Raw genomic sequence first — 18,398 nt, 5'->3', positions numbered from 1 at the left:
CGCAGGTGGTGTCCTTAACCTCTCAGGCGTCGGCGTTTGCGTCCTACGCCATTAATGCTGTCCTGGACTCTGCGAGCCGTACGGCGGTAGCTTCCGCCAATTCGGTGGCAGTCCGCAGGGCCATGTGGCTACGTGAATGGAAGGCAGACTCTGCTTCCAAAAAGTTCTTAACCGGTTTGCCATTTTCTGGCGACCGCCTGTTTGGTGAGCGATTGGATGAAATCATTAAACAATCCAAGGGAAAGGACTCATCCTTACCCCAGTCCAAACCAAACAGACCTCAACAACGGAAGGTACAATCGAGTTTTCGGTCCTTTCGGCCCGCGGGCAGGTCTCAATTCTCCTCGCCCAACAGGCCACAGAAGGGTCAGAGGGACTCCGATTCATGGCGGTCTAAGTCACGTCCTAAAAAGACCGCCGGAGGAACCGCTCCCAAAGCGGCCTCCTCATGACTTTCGGCCTCTTCACACCACATCCTCGGTCGGTGGCAGGCTCTCCCGCTTTTGCGACGCCTGGCTGCCACATGTCCAAGACCGATGGGTGAGAGACATTCTGTCTCACAGTTACAGGATAGAGTTCAGCTCTCGTCCTCCGACTCGTTTCTTCAGAACATCTCCGCCCCCCGAGCGAGCCGATGCTCTTCTTCAGGCGGTGTGCACTCTGAAGGCAGAAGGAGTGGTGATCCCTGTTCCTCTTCAGCAACAGGGTCACGGTTTTTACTCCAACTTGTTTGTGGTGCCAAAAAAAAAAAAAAAAAAGGACGGACCTTTCCGTCCTGTTCTGGACCTAAAACTGCTCAACAAACACGTAAAAACCAGGCGGTTCCGGATGGAATCGCTCCGCTCCGTCATCGCCTCAATGTCCCAAGGAGATTTCCTAGCATCAATCGACATCAAAGATGCTTATCTCCACGTACCGATTGCACCAGAGCATCAGCGCTTCCTGCGTTTCGCCATAGGGGACGAACACCTTCAGTTCGTGGCACTGCCTTTCGGCCTGGCGACAGCCCCACGGGTCTTCACCAAGGTCATGGCAACAGTAGTAGCAGTCCTACACTCTCAGGGACACTCGGTGATCCCTTACTTAGACGATCTGCTTGTCAAGGCACCCTCTCAAGTGGCATGCCAACACAGCCTGAACATTGCTCTGGAGACTCTCCAGAGATTCGGGTGGATCATCAATTTCCCAAAGTCAAATCTGACACCGGCCCAATCACTGACATATCTGGGCATGGAGTTTCATACTCTCTCAGCGATAGTGAAGCTTCCGCTGGACAAACAGCGTTCACTACAGACAGGGGTGCAATCTCTCATTCAAGGCCAGTCACACCCCTTGAGGCGCCTCATGCACTTCCTAGGGAAGATGGTAGCAGCAATGGAGGCAGTTCCTTTTGCGCACTTTCATCTGCGTCCACTTCAATGGGACATTCTCCGCAAATGGGACGGGAAGTCGACGTCCCTCGACAGGAACGTCTCCCTTTCTCAGGCAGCCAAAGCCTCCCTTCGGTGGTGGCTTCTTCCCACTTCATTGTCGAAGGGGAAATCCTTCCTACCCCCATCCTGGGCGGTGGTCACGACGGACGCGAGTCTATCAGGGTGGGGAGCGGTCTTTCTCCACCACAGGGCTCAGGGTACCTGGACTCAGCCAGAGTCCTCCCTTCAGATCAATGTTCTGGAGATAAGGGCAGTGTATCTTGCCCTAAAGGCGTTCCAGCCGTGGCTGGAAGGCAAGCAGATCCGAATTCAGTCGGACAACTCCACCGCGGTGGCATACATCAACCACCAAGGCGGAACACGCAGTCGGCAAGCCTTCCAGGAAGTCCGGCGGATTCTGCTGTGGGTGGAAGCCACAGCCTCCACCATATCCGCAGTTCACATCTTGGGCGTAGAAAACTGGGAAGCAGACTTTCTCAGTCGCCAGGGCATGGACGCAGGGGAATGGTCCCTTCACCCGGACGTGTTTCAAGAGATCTGTTGCCGCTGGGGGATGCCGGACGTCGACCTAATGGCGTCCCGGCACAACAACAAGGTCCCGGCATTCATGGCACGGTCTCAAGATCACAGAGCTCTGGCGGCAGACGCCTTAGTTCAGGATTGGTCGCAGTTTCAACTGCCTTATGTGTTCCCTCCTCTGGCACTGCTGCCCAGAGTGTTACGCAAGATCAGGTCCGACTGCCGCCGCGCCATCCTCGTCGCTCCAGACTGGCCGAGGAGGTCGTGGTACCCGGATCTGTGGCATCTCACGGTGGGCCAACCGTGGGCACTACCAGACCGACCAGACTTACTGTCTCAAGGGCCATTTTTCCATCTGAATTCTGCGGCCCTCAACCTGACTGTGTGGCCATTGAGTCCTGGATCCTAGCGTCTTCAGGGTTATCTCAAGAGGTCATTGCCACTATGAGACAGGCTAGGAAACCAACGTCCGCCAAGATCTACCACAGGACGTGGAGGATATTCTTATCCTGGTGCTCTGATCAGGGTTTTACTCCCTGGCCATTTGCCTTGCCCACTTTTCTTTCCTTCCTTCAATCCGGATTGGAAAAGGGTTTGTCGCTCGGCTCCCTTAAGGGACAAGTCTCAGCGCTCTCTGTGTTTTTTTCAGAAGCGCCTAGCCAGACTTCCACAGGTACGCACGTTCCTGCAGGGGGTTTGTCACATAGTCCCTCCTTACAAGCGTCCGTTAGAACCCTGGGATCTGAACAGGGTGCTGATGGCTCTTCAGAAACCACCTTTCGAGCCAATGAAGGATATTTCTCTTTCACGCCTTTCGCAGAAAGTGGTCTTCCTAGTAGCAGTCACATCACTTCGGAGAGTGTCTGAGCTAGCAGCGCTGTCATGCAAAGCCCCTTTCCTGGTGTTTCACCAGGACAAGGTGGTTCTGCGTCCGGTTCCGGAATTTCTCCCTAAGGTGGTATCCCCCTTTCATCTCAATCAGTATATCTCCTTACCCTCTTTTTGTCCTCATCCAGTTCACCAATGTGAAAAGGATTTGCACTTGTTAGATCTGGTGAGAGCACTCAGACTCTACATTTCTCGTACGGCTCCCCTGCGCCGCTCGGATGCACTCTTTGTCCTTGTCACTGGCCAGCGTAAAGGGTCACAGGCTTCCAAATCAACCCTGGCTCGGTGGATCAAGGAACCAATTCTCGAAGCCTACCGTTCGTCTGGGCTTCCGGTTCCCTCAGGGCTGAAGGCCCATTCTACCAGAGCCGTGGGGGCGTCCTGGGCTTTGCGGCACCAGGCTACGGCTCAGCAGGTGTGTCAGGCGGCTACCTGGTCGAGCCTGCACACTTTCACGAAACACTATCGGGTGCATACCTATGCTTCGGCAGATGCCAGCCTAGGTAGGCGAGTCCTTCAGGCGGCGGTTGCCCACCTGTAGGAAGGGGCCGTTTTACGGCTCTATTACGAGGTATTATTTTACCCACCCAGGGACTGCTTTTGGACGTCCCAATTGTCTGGGTCTCCCAATGGAGCGACAAAGAAGGGAATTTTGTTTACTTACCGTAAATTCCTTTTCTTCTAGCTCCAATTGGGAGACCCAGCACCCGCCCCTGTTCCCTTCGGGCTGTTGTTCTTTGTGTACACATGTTGTTCATGTTGAATGGTTTTCAGTTTTCCGAACTTCCTTCGGATTGAATTTACTTTAGACCAATTTATAAGTTTCCTCCTTCCTGCTTTTGCACCAAAACTGAGGAGCCCGTGATGCACGGGGGGGTGTATAGGCAGAAGGGGAGGGGCTTTACACTTTTAAGTGTAAGGGTATGTGCACACGTTGCTTTTTTTTCCGCGCGGAAAAAAACGCACCCTCTGGCAGAGGGGAGAATTGTAAACAATGCTTTTTGAGAAACAACGCATCGAAAACGCATGCGTTTTTCATGCGTTTTTCATGCGTTTTTCATGCGTTTTTCATGCGTTTTTTTAGGTGCGTTTTTTAAGACTTGTCAGTGATAATAAAGTTGGTTGAACACAGACCTTTGGAAAAAAAAACCTGTGATGTCATTTCCTTCTCCACATTCTGTTTGGATAAATGGGAGGGCTTGGAATGGAAGGAGCACCATTTGAATTTTGGAAAAGTTGAAATAAACTTCGCGCACCAAGCCCCTTAGGTACCTATACGTCAGAAAACCCCCACAAGTGACCCCATTTTGGAATCTGCACCCATCAAGGATTTTATTCAGGAGTATATTAAGCATTTTGAATCCACAGCTACTTCACCCAAAATGTTGCTGTAGCAACAATATTCTCACTTTTAGGCCCGCTTCACATGTCAGTGAAAAACACTGACGTTTTTCACTGGCGTGTAAAACACGCACATGTCCCTCCGTGTGCCGTGAATCACGGCACACGTGGGTTGTCTAAGTGCAATCCGGGCTCCGTTCTCCGTGGCCCGTGATTGCACTTAGAGATTAACTCACCTGCACCCGCTCCCGCTCTCCATGGTGCTGATCGCTCCCGCGGTGCAGCATCCGGCCGGCGCTGACCCCCGCAGCAGCTGCTTCCGGGTCGGCTGTGTCGTGCATCATGAATATGCGCGACAATAATGAGCCGGCACAGAAGGAACAGGGAGGACGGGCTGCAGAGGACATCGCTGGAGCCGGGTGAGTTAAAATGTTTTTTATTTTAAAAGCACGTTTTTTTCTGGCACGTGTTTCACGGATCACACCACTGCGTGGTCCGTGGGTCATCAGTGATGCCAGAAAAAAATGGACATGTCTCCGTGCGGCAATCACGCACACGCGGGTACGCCGCATGGAGACACGTGCAGTGAAAAATCACTGACGTGTGAGCAGACCCATTCATTATAATGGGTCTGCGTATGTCAGTGATCCTGGTACGTTTAAAAAAAAGCACAAACGTCCCAGAATCACTGACGTGTGAAAGGGGCCTAAGGCTATGTGGCCATGATCCAGCGACACGGCGTCTAGTACACAGTGCCAGCCTTCCTGCAGCTGCCCATGCCCACGATTTGGGTTCAGGCTGCTGTGGAGCTCTATGCTACCTGCAGAGAACACTCTCGTCTCCGCAGCATAAATTGACATGCTGAGGCTCGGGAAGCCACGCTACCGGTCAGTTTATGCTGCGGAGAAAAGAAGCACAGTGGGCATGGGATCTCCAAAAATCCTTCCACTGTGCTTCTACTGCACAACGCAGCGTTATGGACGCAGGGAAAACACTCAGCGCCCATAACGCTGCAAACCCTGATTGTGGACACACAGCCTAAAAAGCGTCAATGGATGAAGGGATGTCAAATATATAGAACGTCCTACCCCCGCCTGCATATTCTAAGCTGGCACCTTTAGTACCTTTCATGTGGCACTAAAGGGTGCCTAGCTTAGTATTTATCCAATAAAAAAAAAAAAAAAAAAAATGAAAAAAATGGCGTGGGGTCCCCCCTATTTTTGATAGCCAGTCAGGGTAAAGCAGACAGCTGTAGCCTGCAAACCACAGCTGGCAGCTTCATCTTGTCTGGTGATCAATTTGGAGGGCTCCCCATGTTTTTTTTTTTATTTATAAATAAAGAATAAAAAAAAAATAACGTGGGGTCCCCCCAAATTAGATCACCAGCCAAGGTGAAGCTGACAGCTGGGGTCTGGTATTCTCAGGGTGGGAAGAGCCATGGTTATTGGACTCTTCCCAGCCTAAAAATAGCAGGCCGCAGCCGCCCCAGAAGTGGCGCATCCATTAGATGCGCCAATCCTGGCGCTTCGCCCCAACTCACCCCGCGCCCTGGTGCGTTGGCTAACGGGGTAATAAATGGGGTTGATACCAGATGTGTAATGTCACCTGGCATCAAGCCCAGCAATTAGTGATGTCACGGCGTCTATCAGACACCCGACATAACTAATTGACAGTAAACAAAAGCAAAAAAAGACAACAAAAAATGTTTTATTAGAAAAAACACTCCCCAAATCATTCCCTTGTTCTCCAATTTAATAAAAAAAATGGGTCCGCAGAAATCCATATGGATGTCCCACGTCGCCTCTGGACCTTCTAGAATATGGGGGCACGTTCAGGAAACGTATCCCCCATTTTCTAGGAGGGCAGACCCTCCATTTGAGGAGAGTGGGTGCAAAAATCTGCACCCACTCTCCCCGGGTCACAGCTGCAGAGTGCGAGCAGCCAGCACAGCTCTCTGAACACAGTGCTGGCTGTCAGCTGCTCTGCTCATGTGACCGGCCAGCGTGCACTGTGAAGGAGGAGGGGGCCGCGGGGGATCAGCGCTGCGACCGGACAGGTATGTATGACACCGGGGGGAATTGGGGTCACCGGGCAGGGCCTGGGGAACAGTTTTCTGTCGCATGTGTTATTGCACATGCGACAGAAATCATAGGAGCAGGGCGGCCGATGCGCTACTGTGCGCGCGGCCATGTTGGATTTTCGGGAGGGGGGTCGGGGGTCGGGGCGGGCACTTTGGCGACACCGGGGGCTTTGCCAGGAAGTGAGGTCAACAGGAAGCCTCTTGACCTCACTTCCAGGTAAATGCCTGCGTTCTGGCGTGCCGACAAAGGCCGCGGACCGCAACAAAAAAGCAGGTCCATGCGTTGTGGCTGCGTTCTGACCCCACATCATTGATTTCAATGGGGGAGAGAACGCAGCCACAACGCACAAAAGAAGTGACATGCTGCTTTTCTTTCCGCACCGATTTTTGGCATCCAAAACGCTGCGGAAAGAAACGCAGCATGTGCACTGATTTTTCAGCTTTCCCATACACTTTGCTGGGAAAGCTGAACGCATGCAATTTGCCACTGAAACGCTGCGGTTCAAAACGCAGCGTTTCCGCGGTAAAAAACGCATCGTGTGCACACAGCCTAATACTTTGTGTGGCCTCCGGAGGCAGAAGCTATACACCCAATTGTCTGGGTCTCCCAATTGGAGCTAGAAGAAAAGGAATTTACGGTAAGTAAACAAAATTCCCTTCTTTTAAAACTTTTTTTTATTTTATTTAAATTTTACTAGTCCCTCTATAAACAGCAGATATGCTCATTTTCTGCATCACCCAGCTCCGGGCCGGGTGAAACTAAAAGTAATTCATGTGAGCTACAGGAGTCATCACATGACCCTGTGCTACCATGACAACCACTGGAAGTGACGTGATCACGTCATGTGACTTCCGGTATCGGCCGGTGACTAAATGTTTACCGCCGATACTTTTATAATGGCGCTGTCACATATTGACAGCACCATTAAAGGGGTTAAACGGCATGGGCAGATAACAATTCTGCTTGTGCCTGGCAGGCACACATCTCAGCTGTAAAAATCAGCTGAGATGTGCGCCGATCGCTGTTTTTCTGGTACGTGTTTCACGGATCACACCATAGTGTGGTACATGGGGCTTCAGTGATGTAGAAAAAAAACGGAGATATATCCGTGCAGAGCACATGGATACACTCATACGCCGCACGGAGACAGTAATTTATTATTATGGGTCTGCGTATGTCCTTGATTCTGGTACGTATAAAAACGAGCACATATATACCAGAATCACTGACGTGTGAAAGAGGCCTTAAATGGGTTTAAAATACTTAAGTTACACTGCATAAAAATAAGAAAATTTTACAACTGACTGGCATCTTCAACCTGATTTCATTCTCCTGCTACGAGAGCTTTTAGCTTACATAGTGTACAGCTTGTTTCCATGGAGCTTGGCCACTAGTCTCTGCTCATTAGAGTGTGTAGTAGTTACATTCTAGGAGAAAGGTTATCTCCTAACATACAAGTCACCTCTTTCCAGCCCATTGATTTCTAAACAGCAGTTATCCGTTCACTTTCCTCATCCTCCCTACAATCTCCCGACAAGCGGTTATAAATGTTTCAAAATCGGCAGCTTCCACCATCAACAGCTTTCAAGGCAGGTCTCCTAATTACTCCAGAGTAAACCACTGATGGCTGAATGTGTTACATCAGAGCTGAGCTTTATAGTTCTAATACTACAGCTCTGCTATTCGCCAGAACTGACATAGCAGGGCACGCCAACAAGGATGTGAAAGAGACCAGAAAGCCATGTGTAGCTCATGAGACAACTTGAGCATACCCCTTTTAAAGGGAATATATCAGCAAGATTTTACAGTGTAAGTGTAGGACAGCATGCTGCAAGGGTTAAAAAAAAAGAATAAAAACTGTGCTTCTCTGATCTTACACTAAATCCTTTATTACTCTGTGATTAGCAGTAGCAGACTAGAAAGTTGCAGGCCCACTTCTGTGATTGACACCTCACAGTCAATACACAATCTCTATTGAGAGCCTGATGTAGGCAGGACAGCTCTCCTACAGTGTTTCCCTGAAAATAAGACCTTCCCCGAAAATAAGGCCTAGCAGGAGTTTTCTGCAAGGCTTAAGGTACCGTCACACTAAGTGACGCTCCAGCGATCCCACCAGCAACCTGACCTGGCAGGGATCGCTGGAGCGTCGCTACACGGGTTGCTGGTGAGCTGTTACACAGGCAGATCTCACCAGCGCCCAGCCAGCAGCGACGCGTGGAAGCGATGCTGCGCTTGGTAACTAAGGTAAATATCGGGTAAACAACCCGATATTTACCTTGGTTACCAGTGCACACTGCTTAGCGCTGGCTCCCTGCACTCCTAGCCACAGTACACATCGGGTTAATTACCCGATGTGTAGTCTGGCTATGTGTGCAAGGATCCGGCACTGATAGCGTGAGAGCGGCGGATGCTGGTAATGAAGGTAAATATCGGGTAACCAAGGAAAGGGCTTCTTGGTTACCCGATATTTACATTGGTTACCAGCGTCCGCAGAAGCCGGCTCCCTGCTCACTGCACATTCAGTTGTTGCTCTCTCGCTGTCACATACAGCGATGTGTGCTTCACAGCGGGAGAGCAACAACTAAAAAATGGTCCAGGACATTCAGCAACAACCAGCGACCTCACAACAGGGGCCAGGTTGTTGCTGGATGTCACACACAGCAACATCGCTAGCAACATCGCTGTTACGTCACAAAAGTCGTGCCTCAGCAGTGATGTTGCTTAGTGAGACGTGGCCTTTAAATATAAGGCCTACACTGAAAATAAACCCTATTCACGCTTCAATAATGAAGTGTCCATGCAGCTAAATAAGTTAAAGAATACTGCAGGACACTTCATTATAAAAAGCAGAATACCCCCAAAAGAAAGAGGAAGACCCCACGATCATACGCCGACAAGGAGCAGTGGAGCGCATCAAGTACCTGCGATGGAATGCACACCCACACACACACACCAGATCACAAACAATTGTACCCATCAGATCGCACACACTCACCACATCCAGTGGTATTGATTGCTTCTGGGAAGCATAAGGACCTGGGACGCAGTGCAGTGGAGTGCCAGGACCTGCGGGTGGAATGCATGGAGGACCCAGCGGTGGAATGCATCATAGAGACAAGAGAGCAGAGAGTCCTCTGCTTGCTGGAAGCAAGTGATATCACCGGATGGGGTGAGTGTGAGGGCGATTGTATGTGCGATCTCATGAGTGTGTGTCTGTGTGTGCAATCTGATGTATGTGTTGGTCAGAAGGAGGGGTGGACGGCGTGGAGCATACCTGCTTTGAGCGCCTGCCGGAGATCACAGGAGGACCTGTGAGCCATGCAGACACCCGGAGTCTGGTAAGTATGATGATCCTGGCAAGGGGGATCTGTATTCTTTGGGGGAGTATACTCCCCCCCCCCCCCCCCCCCCCACCATGTTTTCCTGAGAATAAGCCCTACCCCGAAAAAAAGACCTAGCACTTTTTCCGGGGCAAAAAAATATGACAGTGCCTTATTTTCAGGGCAACACTGTAGCTTTACTAAACTCATATCTTAGATAATGAGAACCACTGCACTCGGTAATCTAAGCTAAACATGGTTAGTTTTAGAATCTCTTTGCCACAACATGCTACTCTTAGGTGAAGTAGCAAAAGCCTGCTGAGAAATTCCCTTTATCTATTGGACTCATAGTGCGATCTCCATCCCATCAGCAGTGTACATGACAACCCTATATCACTTATGCTGTATTGTATTTGAGACTAACCATGTGCAAGGTTCCTAATAATTAGAATAAGTCTCTAAAGGCATCGTCCTGTTGAGTGTCTGGTAAGACGTATCCATGTGATTTGTACATGTGCTTTATTGGATGTTTTCCACCTTTTTTTATAGAAGAAGCATCCATCATTTTATGGGATAAGCAGCCGGTGTTGTGGATGGCACCCACTAAACGTCGTGGTTTGCAGCGCTAGTGTCCGTATCGGAATTCAGCCTCCTGCAGTTTCCATAGCTGCATTAATGATCTCACTGTGAGGAAGCTTTTAGAGTAATAGGACACGGCAGGAAGTAATCCTAGCACAGGCACCGAAGGTCTCCAGGCAGAATGCTCACACCATTGTATTCAATAGCACTGACTCAGCAGCCTGCGAACTGTCATCAATGACACTAATTCTCTGGTGCCTAACAGCTGATACCTAGTCTGCACTGTCACACAGCTTTAACCTCTCTGCTGCTGGAAGAAATGTATTTTTGCATTCAATGAAATAGAGTACAAATAATTAATGGTTTAAGGCTACATGCGTACCGCTGCGTTTTTTTGCTGCGTTTTTGCTGCTTTTTTTGCTTGCAGTTTTGTTCTCAGAACTTTCTGACATCTGACTTCCAAGCAAACTTATGAGAAGTCAGATTTGTCATGCGCACATTGCAGTTTGTTAGCGTTTTATTTGTCAAAAGTTTGCGACAAAAAAAATGCAGCCATGTTCATTCTTCCTGCATTTTTGTCACAAAAACGCAGCATGTTGTGAAAAACGCATCAAAAACGCACCTACAATTAGGCTGCTTTCACACATCTGGTTTTTGCTGTACGGCACAATACGGCGCTTTGCAAAAAACGCAACCGTTTTTTTTTTGCCGTCGGTTGCGTTTTTCCCCCGCATAGACTTGCATTAGCGCCGTATTGTGCCACATGGCCTTGCGTTGCGTCCGTTTTTTGCCGGATGCGGCATATTTAGCCCATGCGGCGGCCGGGATGGAACGTTACCTGGCATGTTTTTTTGTGCGGCGAAAAAAAAAACGCATTGCGCCGGATCCGGCGCAATATGGCGCAATTTACATTGCAAACATATGCCAGATGCGGCATCCTGCGGCAAAAAACGCATCCGGCCGCCGGATGCGTTTTTTTGCTCTGCGCATGCTCAGTATCAAGCCGCATCCGTCAAAAATGGACAGGCCGCATGGAAAAACTTATGCAACGGATCCGTTTTTTCCGCCGCATCCGTTGCATAGGTTTTTGAGCCGGATTGAGCCACACTGCAAAAACCGGATGTGTGAAAGCAGCCTAACAAGCATTTTTTGTGACATTTCCAGGCCCTCTCTGACAAGGTGCAGTTTTGGCTGCAGTTTGTGAACACAAAAAGATGCAGCGTGCGCATGTAGCCTAATGCATTTTCCCCCACTGTAAATAATGATGACCTTTTTTCAGAAATCTTTGTAATCCATTTTCCCCTATCTTACCTTTTCCTTGAAGTCTGCCCTGGACTGGTGGCCGAAGATCGATGCTGTGTATTGTTACTCAGGAGAACTCCGCAGCATGTTTGCTGAAACGCTGAAAATCGTCATGCAGTTACATACAGCGAACCGTCTGACGCCGGTAACGTCTGCAATTTGTGTGGGATTTTGTGTTTGGAGCCCTCGATACATATCCTTTTGTCATTTCTCATCTCTCCTTGGCTCATATCCTATCACTAAAAAAGTGCACTATTTATGTTATAGCAACAGATACCCCTTTTCATGCTTTTTATGTTTTCTTTTTTTTTTATGGTGTAGGTTTGTATATTGTTGACATTGTCTTATTTGTTCCAGTTTCTACATTTTTGTTATTTACATAAAGTATGTTTTCCTGAAAAAACGTAAATCCAATGATCCTGAATTTTTTTGGGGGGGGGAGGGGAGGTTCTGGAAATAGTAAATTATTTATATTTAATCCAGTCATATGATTTAGATGTATTGTCTATTTAATATATTAGGCTGTTAGAGGTCACAAAAGAATTTCTAATCAGCCTTAGATCAATTGTATCTAATATAGCAGTAAGGGAGGGAGGTCTAGTTGGCCGTCTCTACTTGAAGACCAGTTTCACATGAGCGTAGTACTAAATTAATTGATTTGTATTACTGAATATCCTGGCAAAAAGTGATAGCAACATAGATCCCAATGAGTCAAAAGGAAACCTGACAGCTGATACATCCTTCCCACCGTACAGGCAGCATGTATCAGATACTGATTTACTTTTAAAGGCAATCTGTCACCAGGTTTTTGCCATCTAATCTGAGAGCAGCATAATATAGGTGCAGAGATTCTGATTCCAGCTGTGTTTCACTTACTGGGCTGCTAGTGTAGTTTTGATAAAATCACTGTTTAATCAGCAGTAGATTATCATTAGAGGACTACTTGGTGTGCTGCCAGGTAGTCCAGCATATTCATGAGCTCTGTATAACTGCTGGACCTGCAGCAGAGGAAATATGGATTTTTTTCAAAATGACAGCAAACAGCTCAGTAAGTGACACATCGCTGGAATCAGGATCTCTGTCTCTACATTATGCTTCTCTAAGATGGGGGAGCAAGAGTTTCAGAGAGAAATGTGCTTCTGAAAGCCGGCCAGGGACCTTGCTTTAGTCCAAGATGCCGGTCCCTGGGGGCTTTGCTCTGCCCTTCTACCCTTGAGTGATAAGTCTGTCCTTATGTGGGTGTATAGGGAGCCACGTATAAAATGATTCAGACATTGGCTCTATAATTTCAGAGAGGTATGTTTGACTTTGAAACTTAGCGACTTTTCAAAGAAAATTATTTATAAAAGCCTTTTGAGATCATTCTGCTCAGATGACTAGTCCGAGAGGCAGGTCCCCGAGGATTCTCTCCGCCCCGCTCCACTTGAGTGACCGATCACTCACTATTCACACATAAGGAGAAAACATGAATGCTGGTCTCTTGGACTAGTCACCAAAGCAGCATGGTTCCTAGCCTGTGTTTTTCTCTTAAACACTACAGCATATACTTGGCTGAAATGCTAAAACCGGTGTCTGATATCTGCTGCCCGTGGTTCGGATGGTATGTAACAGTCAGGTTTCTTTTAAGTCTGCCGTATACATTACATATCTGTTGGCCAAGAAATTTGCTGAAAACTCTCTCTCCTGACCCCTCCATATGGAGACGCCTGGTTTGGCTGAGACTCTCTCTCCTGACCCCTCCATATGGAGACGCCTGGTTTGGCTGAGACTCTGTTCTGACCCCTCCATATGGAGACACCTGGTTTGGCTGAGACACTCTCTCCTGACCCCTCCATATGGAGACGCCTGGTTTGGCTGAGACTCTCTCTCTCTCCTAACCCCAGCATATGGAGACGCCTGGTTTGGCTGAGACTCTGTTCTGACCCCTCCATATGGAGACGCCTGGTTTGACTGAGACTCTCTCTCCTGACCCCTCCATATGGAGACGCCTGGTTTGGCTGAGACTCTGTTCTGACCCCTCCATATGGAGACACCTGGTTTGGCTGAGACACTCTCTCCTGACCCCTCCATATGGAGACGCCTGGTTTGGCTGAGACTCTCTCTCTCTCCTAACCCCAGCATATGGAGACGCCTGGTTTGGCTGAGACTCTGTTCTGACCCCTCCATATGGAGACGCCTGGTTTGACTGAGTCTCTCTCTCCTGACCCCTCCATATGGAGACGCCTGGTTTGACTGAGACTCTCTCTCTCTCCTAACCCCAGCATATGGAGACGCCTGGTTTGGCTTAGACTCTCTCTCCTGACCCCTCCATATGGAGACGCCTGGTTTGACTGAGACTCTCTCTCCTGACCCCTCCATATGGAGACGCCTGGTTTGGCTGAGACTCTGTTCTGACCCCTCCATATGGAGACACCTGGTTTGGCTGAGACACTCTCTCCTGACCCCTCCATATGGAGACGCCTGGTTTGGCTGAGACTCTCTCTCTCTCTCCTAACCCCAGCATATGGAGACGCCTGGTTTGGCTGAGACTCTGTTCTGACCCCTCCATATGGAGACGCCTGGTTTGACTGAGTCTCTCTCTCCTGACCCCTCCATATGGAGACGCCTGGTTTGACTGAGACTCTCTCTCTCTCCTAACCCCAGCATATGGAGACGCCTGGTTTGGCTGAGACTCTGTTCTGACCCCTCCATATGGAGACGCCTGGTTTGACTGAGACTCTCTCTCCTGACCCCTCCATATGGAGACGCCTGGTTTGGCTGAGACTCTGTTCTGACCCCTCCATATGGAGACACCTGGTTTGGCTGAGACACTCTCTCCTGACCCCTCCATATGGAGACGCCTGGTTTGGCTGAGACTCTCTCTCTCTCCTAACCCCAGCATATGGAGACGCCTGGTTTGGCTGAGACTCTGTTCTGACCCCTCCATATGGAGACGCCTGGTTTGACTGAGTCTCTCTCTCCTGACCCCTCCATATGGAGACGCCTGGTTTGACTGAGACTCTCTCTCTCTCCTAACCCCAGCATATGGAGACGCCTGGTTTGGCTGAGACTCTGTTCTGACCCCTCCATATGGAGACGCCTGGTTTGACTGAGACTCTCTCTCCTGACCCCTCCATATGGAGACGCCTGGTTTGGCTGAGACTCTGTTCTGACCCCTCCATATGGAGACACCTGGTTTGGCTGAGACACTCTCTCCTGACCCCTCCATATGGAGACGCCTGGTTTGGCTGAGACTCTCTCTCTCTCCTAACCCCAGCATATGGAGACGCCTGGTTTGGCTGAGACTCTGTTCTGACCCCTCCATATGGAGACGCCTGGTTTGACTGAGTCTCTCTCTCCTGACCCCTCCATATGGAGACGCCTGGTTTGACTGAGACTCTCTCTCTCTCCTAACCCCAGCATATGGAGACGCCTGGTTTGGCTTAGACTCTCTCTCCTGACCCCTCCATATGGAGACGCCTGGTTTGACTGAGACTCTCTCTCCTGACCCCTCCATATGGAGACACCTGGTTTGGCTGAGCGTTCCTGTATCCTCAGAGCTTATCCCCTAGCCAGGCAAAAGATTCGGGCCATTGAATTTCACCAGCCGGAGCCCTAGATCTCCCAACGTAATTTGTCAGATTGGACAGCCATTTAATCTGCACAATCTAATTCACCGCAAAGGATCTTGATTTTTATGGCTGTCCGGTTCTACTGACTTTTTTTTGTAATGCGTATAGTGGTCTTTAGTTGAGTCATTACTCTTGGGTTGGGACCCAGTCTCACTGGTGTAATTACGCTTGTGTGAAACTGAATCCAGTGCTGGATGCCAGATAGCTGTCAGACTTGTTAGGCAGTTAATGTATTGCCAACCAAGTGTCTGACACGACTGTACTGACTGCAGAGATGAAGAAAAGCAGTTCAGTACAGTCCTTTTTTTGTTTTTCCTTATTTATCAGATTTTTCTAAGATGCCTCTAGAAGACCATCCTCTTTAGTAGCTGACCTTCTATAGGATTTAATGTTAACATATAGGATAGTGTTGAGTGAGTGTTGAATGTGGCTACTGTCATTGATTGGTGGTGCTTTGTCTTCTGCTTGCTTTGTTTTTATTGGCTGCTGTCGGTCACATGATCAGATGCCAACCAGTCACTGTTTTGCATGGCAGTGGGCTTCTGTTGCTGTAAGTATGACCCATTGTAACTACCGCAGAAAAGGCTTTTGATTTGGTTTGACTTTTCTGTGTATAGTTACCCGATAGTCACGTCATTACATTTCAGATACAACCGGTAGCATGTCTTCACTGCCAGTGGTGTAATATAAGGCAGACTATACGTTTCCGTAGTCTAGGAAAGCTGTCCTGTCACTGCACACATCTTCATGAACATGGCCTCACTTCATTTCTCACTTTTATTTTGTCTTTCTGATTAGTTTGTCTTTCACATTGACTGTATTTTCCGACTACAAACCACTCAATATTTGACTACTTCCTATTGAATGTCTATTGAGCCTTAAAGGGACTCTGTCACCATGAAAATGCCACCCAATCTGCAGGTACCATGTGATAGAGCTGGGAGAGTGGAGTAGATTTATATATTGTTTTGTGAGAAAAGATTAAGTACAAGCTTTGTTTTAATAATTTAAACCTTAGCTTTTTCTGGGATTTTTGGTCCAGTGGCTGATAGTTCTATCTGCACACTTATATAAACATAAAGGTGTCAGTCACTGATAGGACCGCCCTCTGGAAAAAAAACCTAAGGTTTATTTGATGGAAACACAAGTTATGCTGAATCTTTTCTCAGAAAACTATATAGTGATCTCACATCCCCTTGGTCAATAACATGGTGCCTGCAGATTAGACAGAATCGTGACAGGTTCCCTTTAAATGAATTGTATTTTATAGTTGTTCCATAAACAATGTTTGTCACCTATGTACAGCATACATGTATGATCCCTGGGGGTCTAGCTTCTGAGACTCCTGCCAAACCAAAAGCGATGGCTCATAGTCCGTGTGAATGGGGTGTACTGAGCTTTGTGTCCACTACTCCATTCACTTTTAGGCTCTGTGCGCACTAGAAAGCATTTTTCATAAGAAATTTCTTGAGTGAAGGATGAGCGCACCTGCGTTAAAAAAAAACGCACCAATAACGCACCGAACAACGCATGCGTTTTTTTGCAGGTTGGTCCCTGCATTTTTTAATGCTTTAACAGCAATAAATAATATAGATAATAGATAATTGATAGATAAATAGACAGACAGATAAATAGATAAAAAGATGGATAGATGAATAAAATTAAAAAAAAAAAGACGTGTTGTCCCCCATATCTTTTGTAGCCAGCTAGGGTAAAGCAGACGGCTGCAGCCTTCAGACCACAGCTGGCAGCTTTACCTTTGCTGGTAATCCAAAACAGAGGGCACCCCACTCTGCTATTTTACATTAAATAAATAATTTAAAACAAAAAACGTGGGGTACCCCCCAAATTGGATCACCAGCCAAGGTAATGCGGACAGCTATGGTCTGGTATTCTCAGACTAGGGAGGTCCACAGTTATTGGACACTCCCCAACCTAAAAATAGCAGGCCACAGCCGCCCCAGAAGTGGTGTATCCATTAGACGTGCCAATTTTGGCGCTTTGCCCGAACTCATCCCATTGCCCTGGTGCGGTGGCAAAGTGGGTAATAAATGGGGTTGATACCAGATGTGTAATGTCACCTGTCATCAAGCCCTGGGGGTAGTGATGTCACGCGTCTATCAGATACCTAACATCACCAACCCAGTCAGTAAGAAATAAAAAATAGACAACAAAAAAAGTTTTATTTGAAATAACACTCCCCAAAACATTCCCTCTTTCACCATTTTATTGAAAGGAACAATCAAATCCGGGTCCGGCGTAATCCAATAAGGGGGTCCCACGACGATCCATACCATAGTCACTGTCCCAGTCAATGAAGAACAGAATGTTCCCCATTGGTTGGGAGAGTAGTGCAGTGACCTGAGCTAACATCAATGGGTCAGCCCAGGTCACTGCAGGGGATGACAAGCGCTGCTGTCGGGAGGTTAGATGAGATCATTACCTGCTGTGACGATCTCCTGCACTGCTGACGTCAGCGCTGTCACTGACTTCCATTGCCCGCCGCGTTCTCAGCGATACTCGGGAACCCGTGACGTCACCGCTAGTGACAGTCTCGGGCTGCTCGCGAGACGTGATGCGAGACGTTATCCCCGCGGCTGCCCGCACTGCTGTGTGAGAAGCTGCTGATACTGCAGTGCGGGCAGCCGCGGGGCTGGCAGGGAATGGGACAGAGACTGCACGGGCACCCAACAGAGGTCACACGGAAGTGCTTCTGTGTGTCGTCCAGGGATTGAGTGTGATCTGTGTGTGTTTACTCTTTGCTTAGCTACCTCTTCCTGTCATAATGACATCACTTCCCTGCAAAACGCAGGGCAGTGATGAACATTATGTCCCGAAAAACGCGAAATAACGCGGGAATAACACAGGAAAACGCACATAACTTGCTGCCTGCGTTATTCCCTGCGCTATTTCATGATTACATTACAGTCAATGGAGTGAATAACGCAGTTAGCTGCAGAAAAGAAGTGACATGCTCATTCTTTTTCTTAAGAAAATCTACTGAAAGAATTTTCTTAAGAAAAAAACGCAGTGTGCGCACTAGGGTGACCGCAAAAAATCGATGTCGGAATTTTGTCCGTCTGGACCCCACAAAACGATTCCCCTTTCCAGATATTGAGAGAGCCAAAATTTTGAGCTCGATCAAACGACGTTGACCCGTGCCGCTCGTCGCTCAAAGTTTGAAAAAAATCCAAATTTTTGGCCAAAAAGCTGACATATGGAGCCATAACTCCAGAACGGTAAATAATAAAAACACGCTTAATATCTCAAAAGAAAGCTAATGTTGTTCTTCAAAATTTATATTATTTACCGTTCTGGAGTTAT

The 18,398-nt window shown here is 48.3% G+C and overlaps 1 protein-coding gene across 1 annotated transcript in view; it reads left to right on the top strand.

Moving 5' to 3' along the window:
* NF1 (neurofibromin 1) overlaps positions 1–18,398 on the top strand; it is a 442,125-nt gene that overhangs the window by 123,498 nt on the left and 300,229 nt on the right. The window contains exon 12 of the mRNA XM_075333827.1: positions 11,486–11,608. Coding sequence (XP_075189942.1) covers positions 11,486–11,608 — 123 coding nt within the window. The remainder of the gene's footprint in view (positions 1–11,485; positions 11,609–18,398) is intronic.

This window comes from Anomaloglossus baeobatrachus, chromosome 2, assembly GCF_048569485.1.
Source record: "Anomaloglossus baeobatrachus isolate aAnoBae1 chromosome 2, aAnoBae1.hap1, whole genome shotgun sequence".
In the NCBI taxonomy this organism is placed as follows: Eukaryota; Metazoa; Chordata; class Amphibia; order Anura; family Aromobatidae; genus Anomaloglossus; species Anomaloglossus baeobatrachus.
The sequence above is the reverse complement of the archived record's forward strand: the minus strand, read 5'-3'. Positions and strand labels throughout refer to the sequence as shown.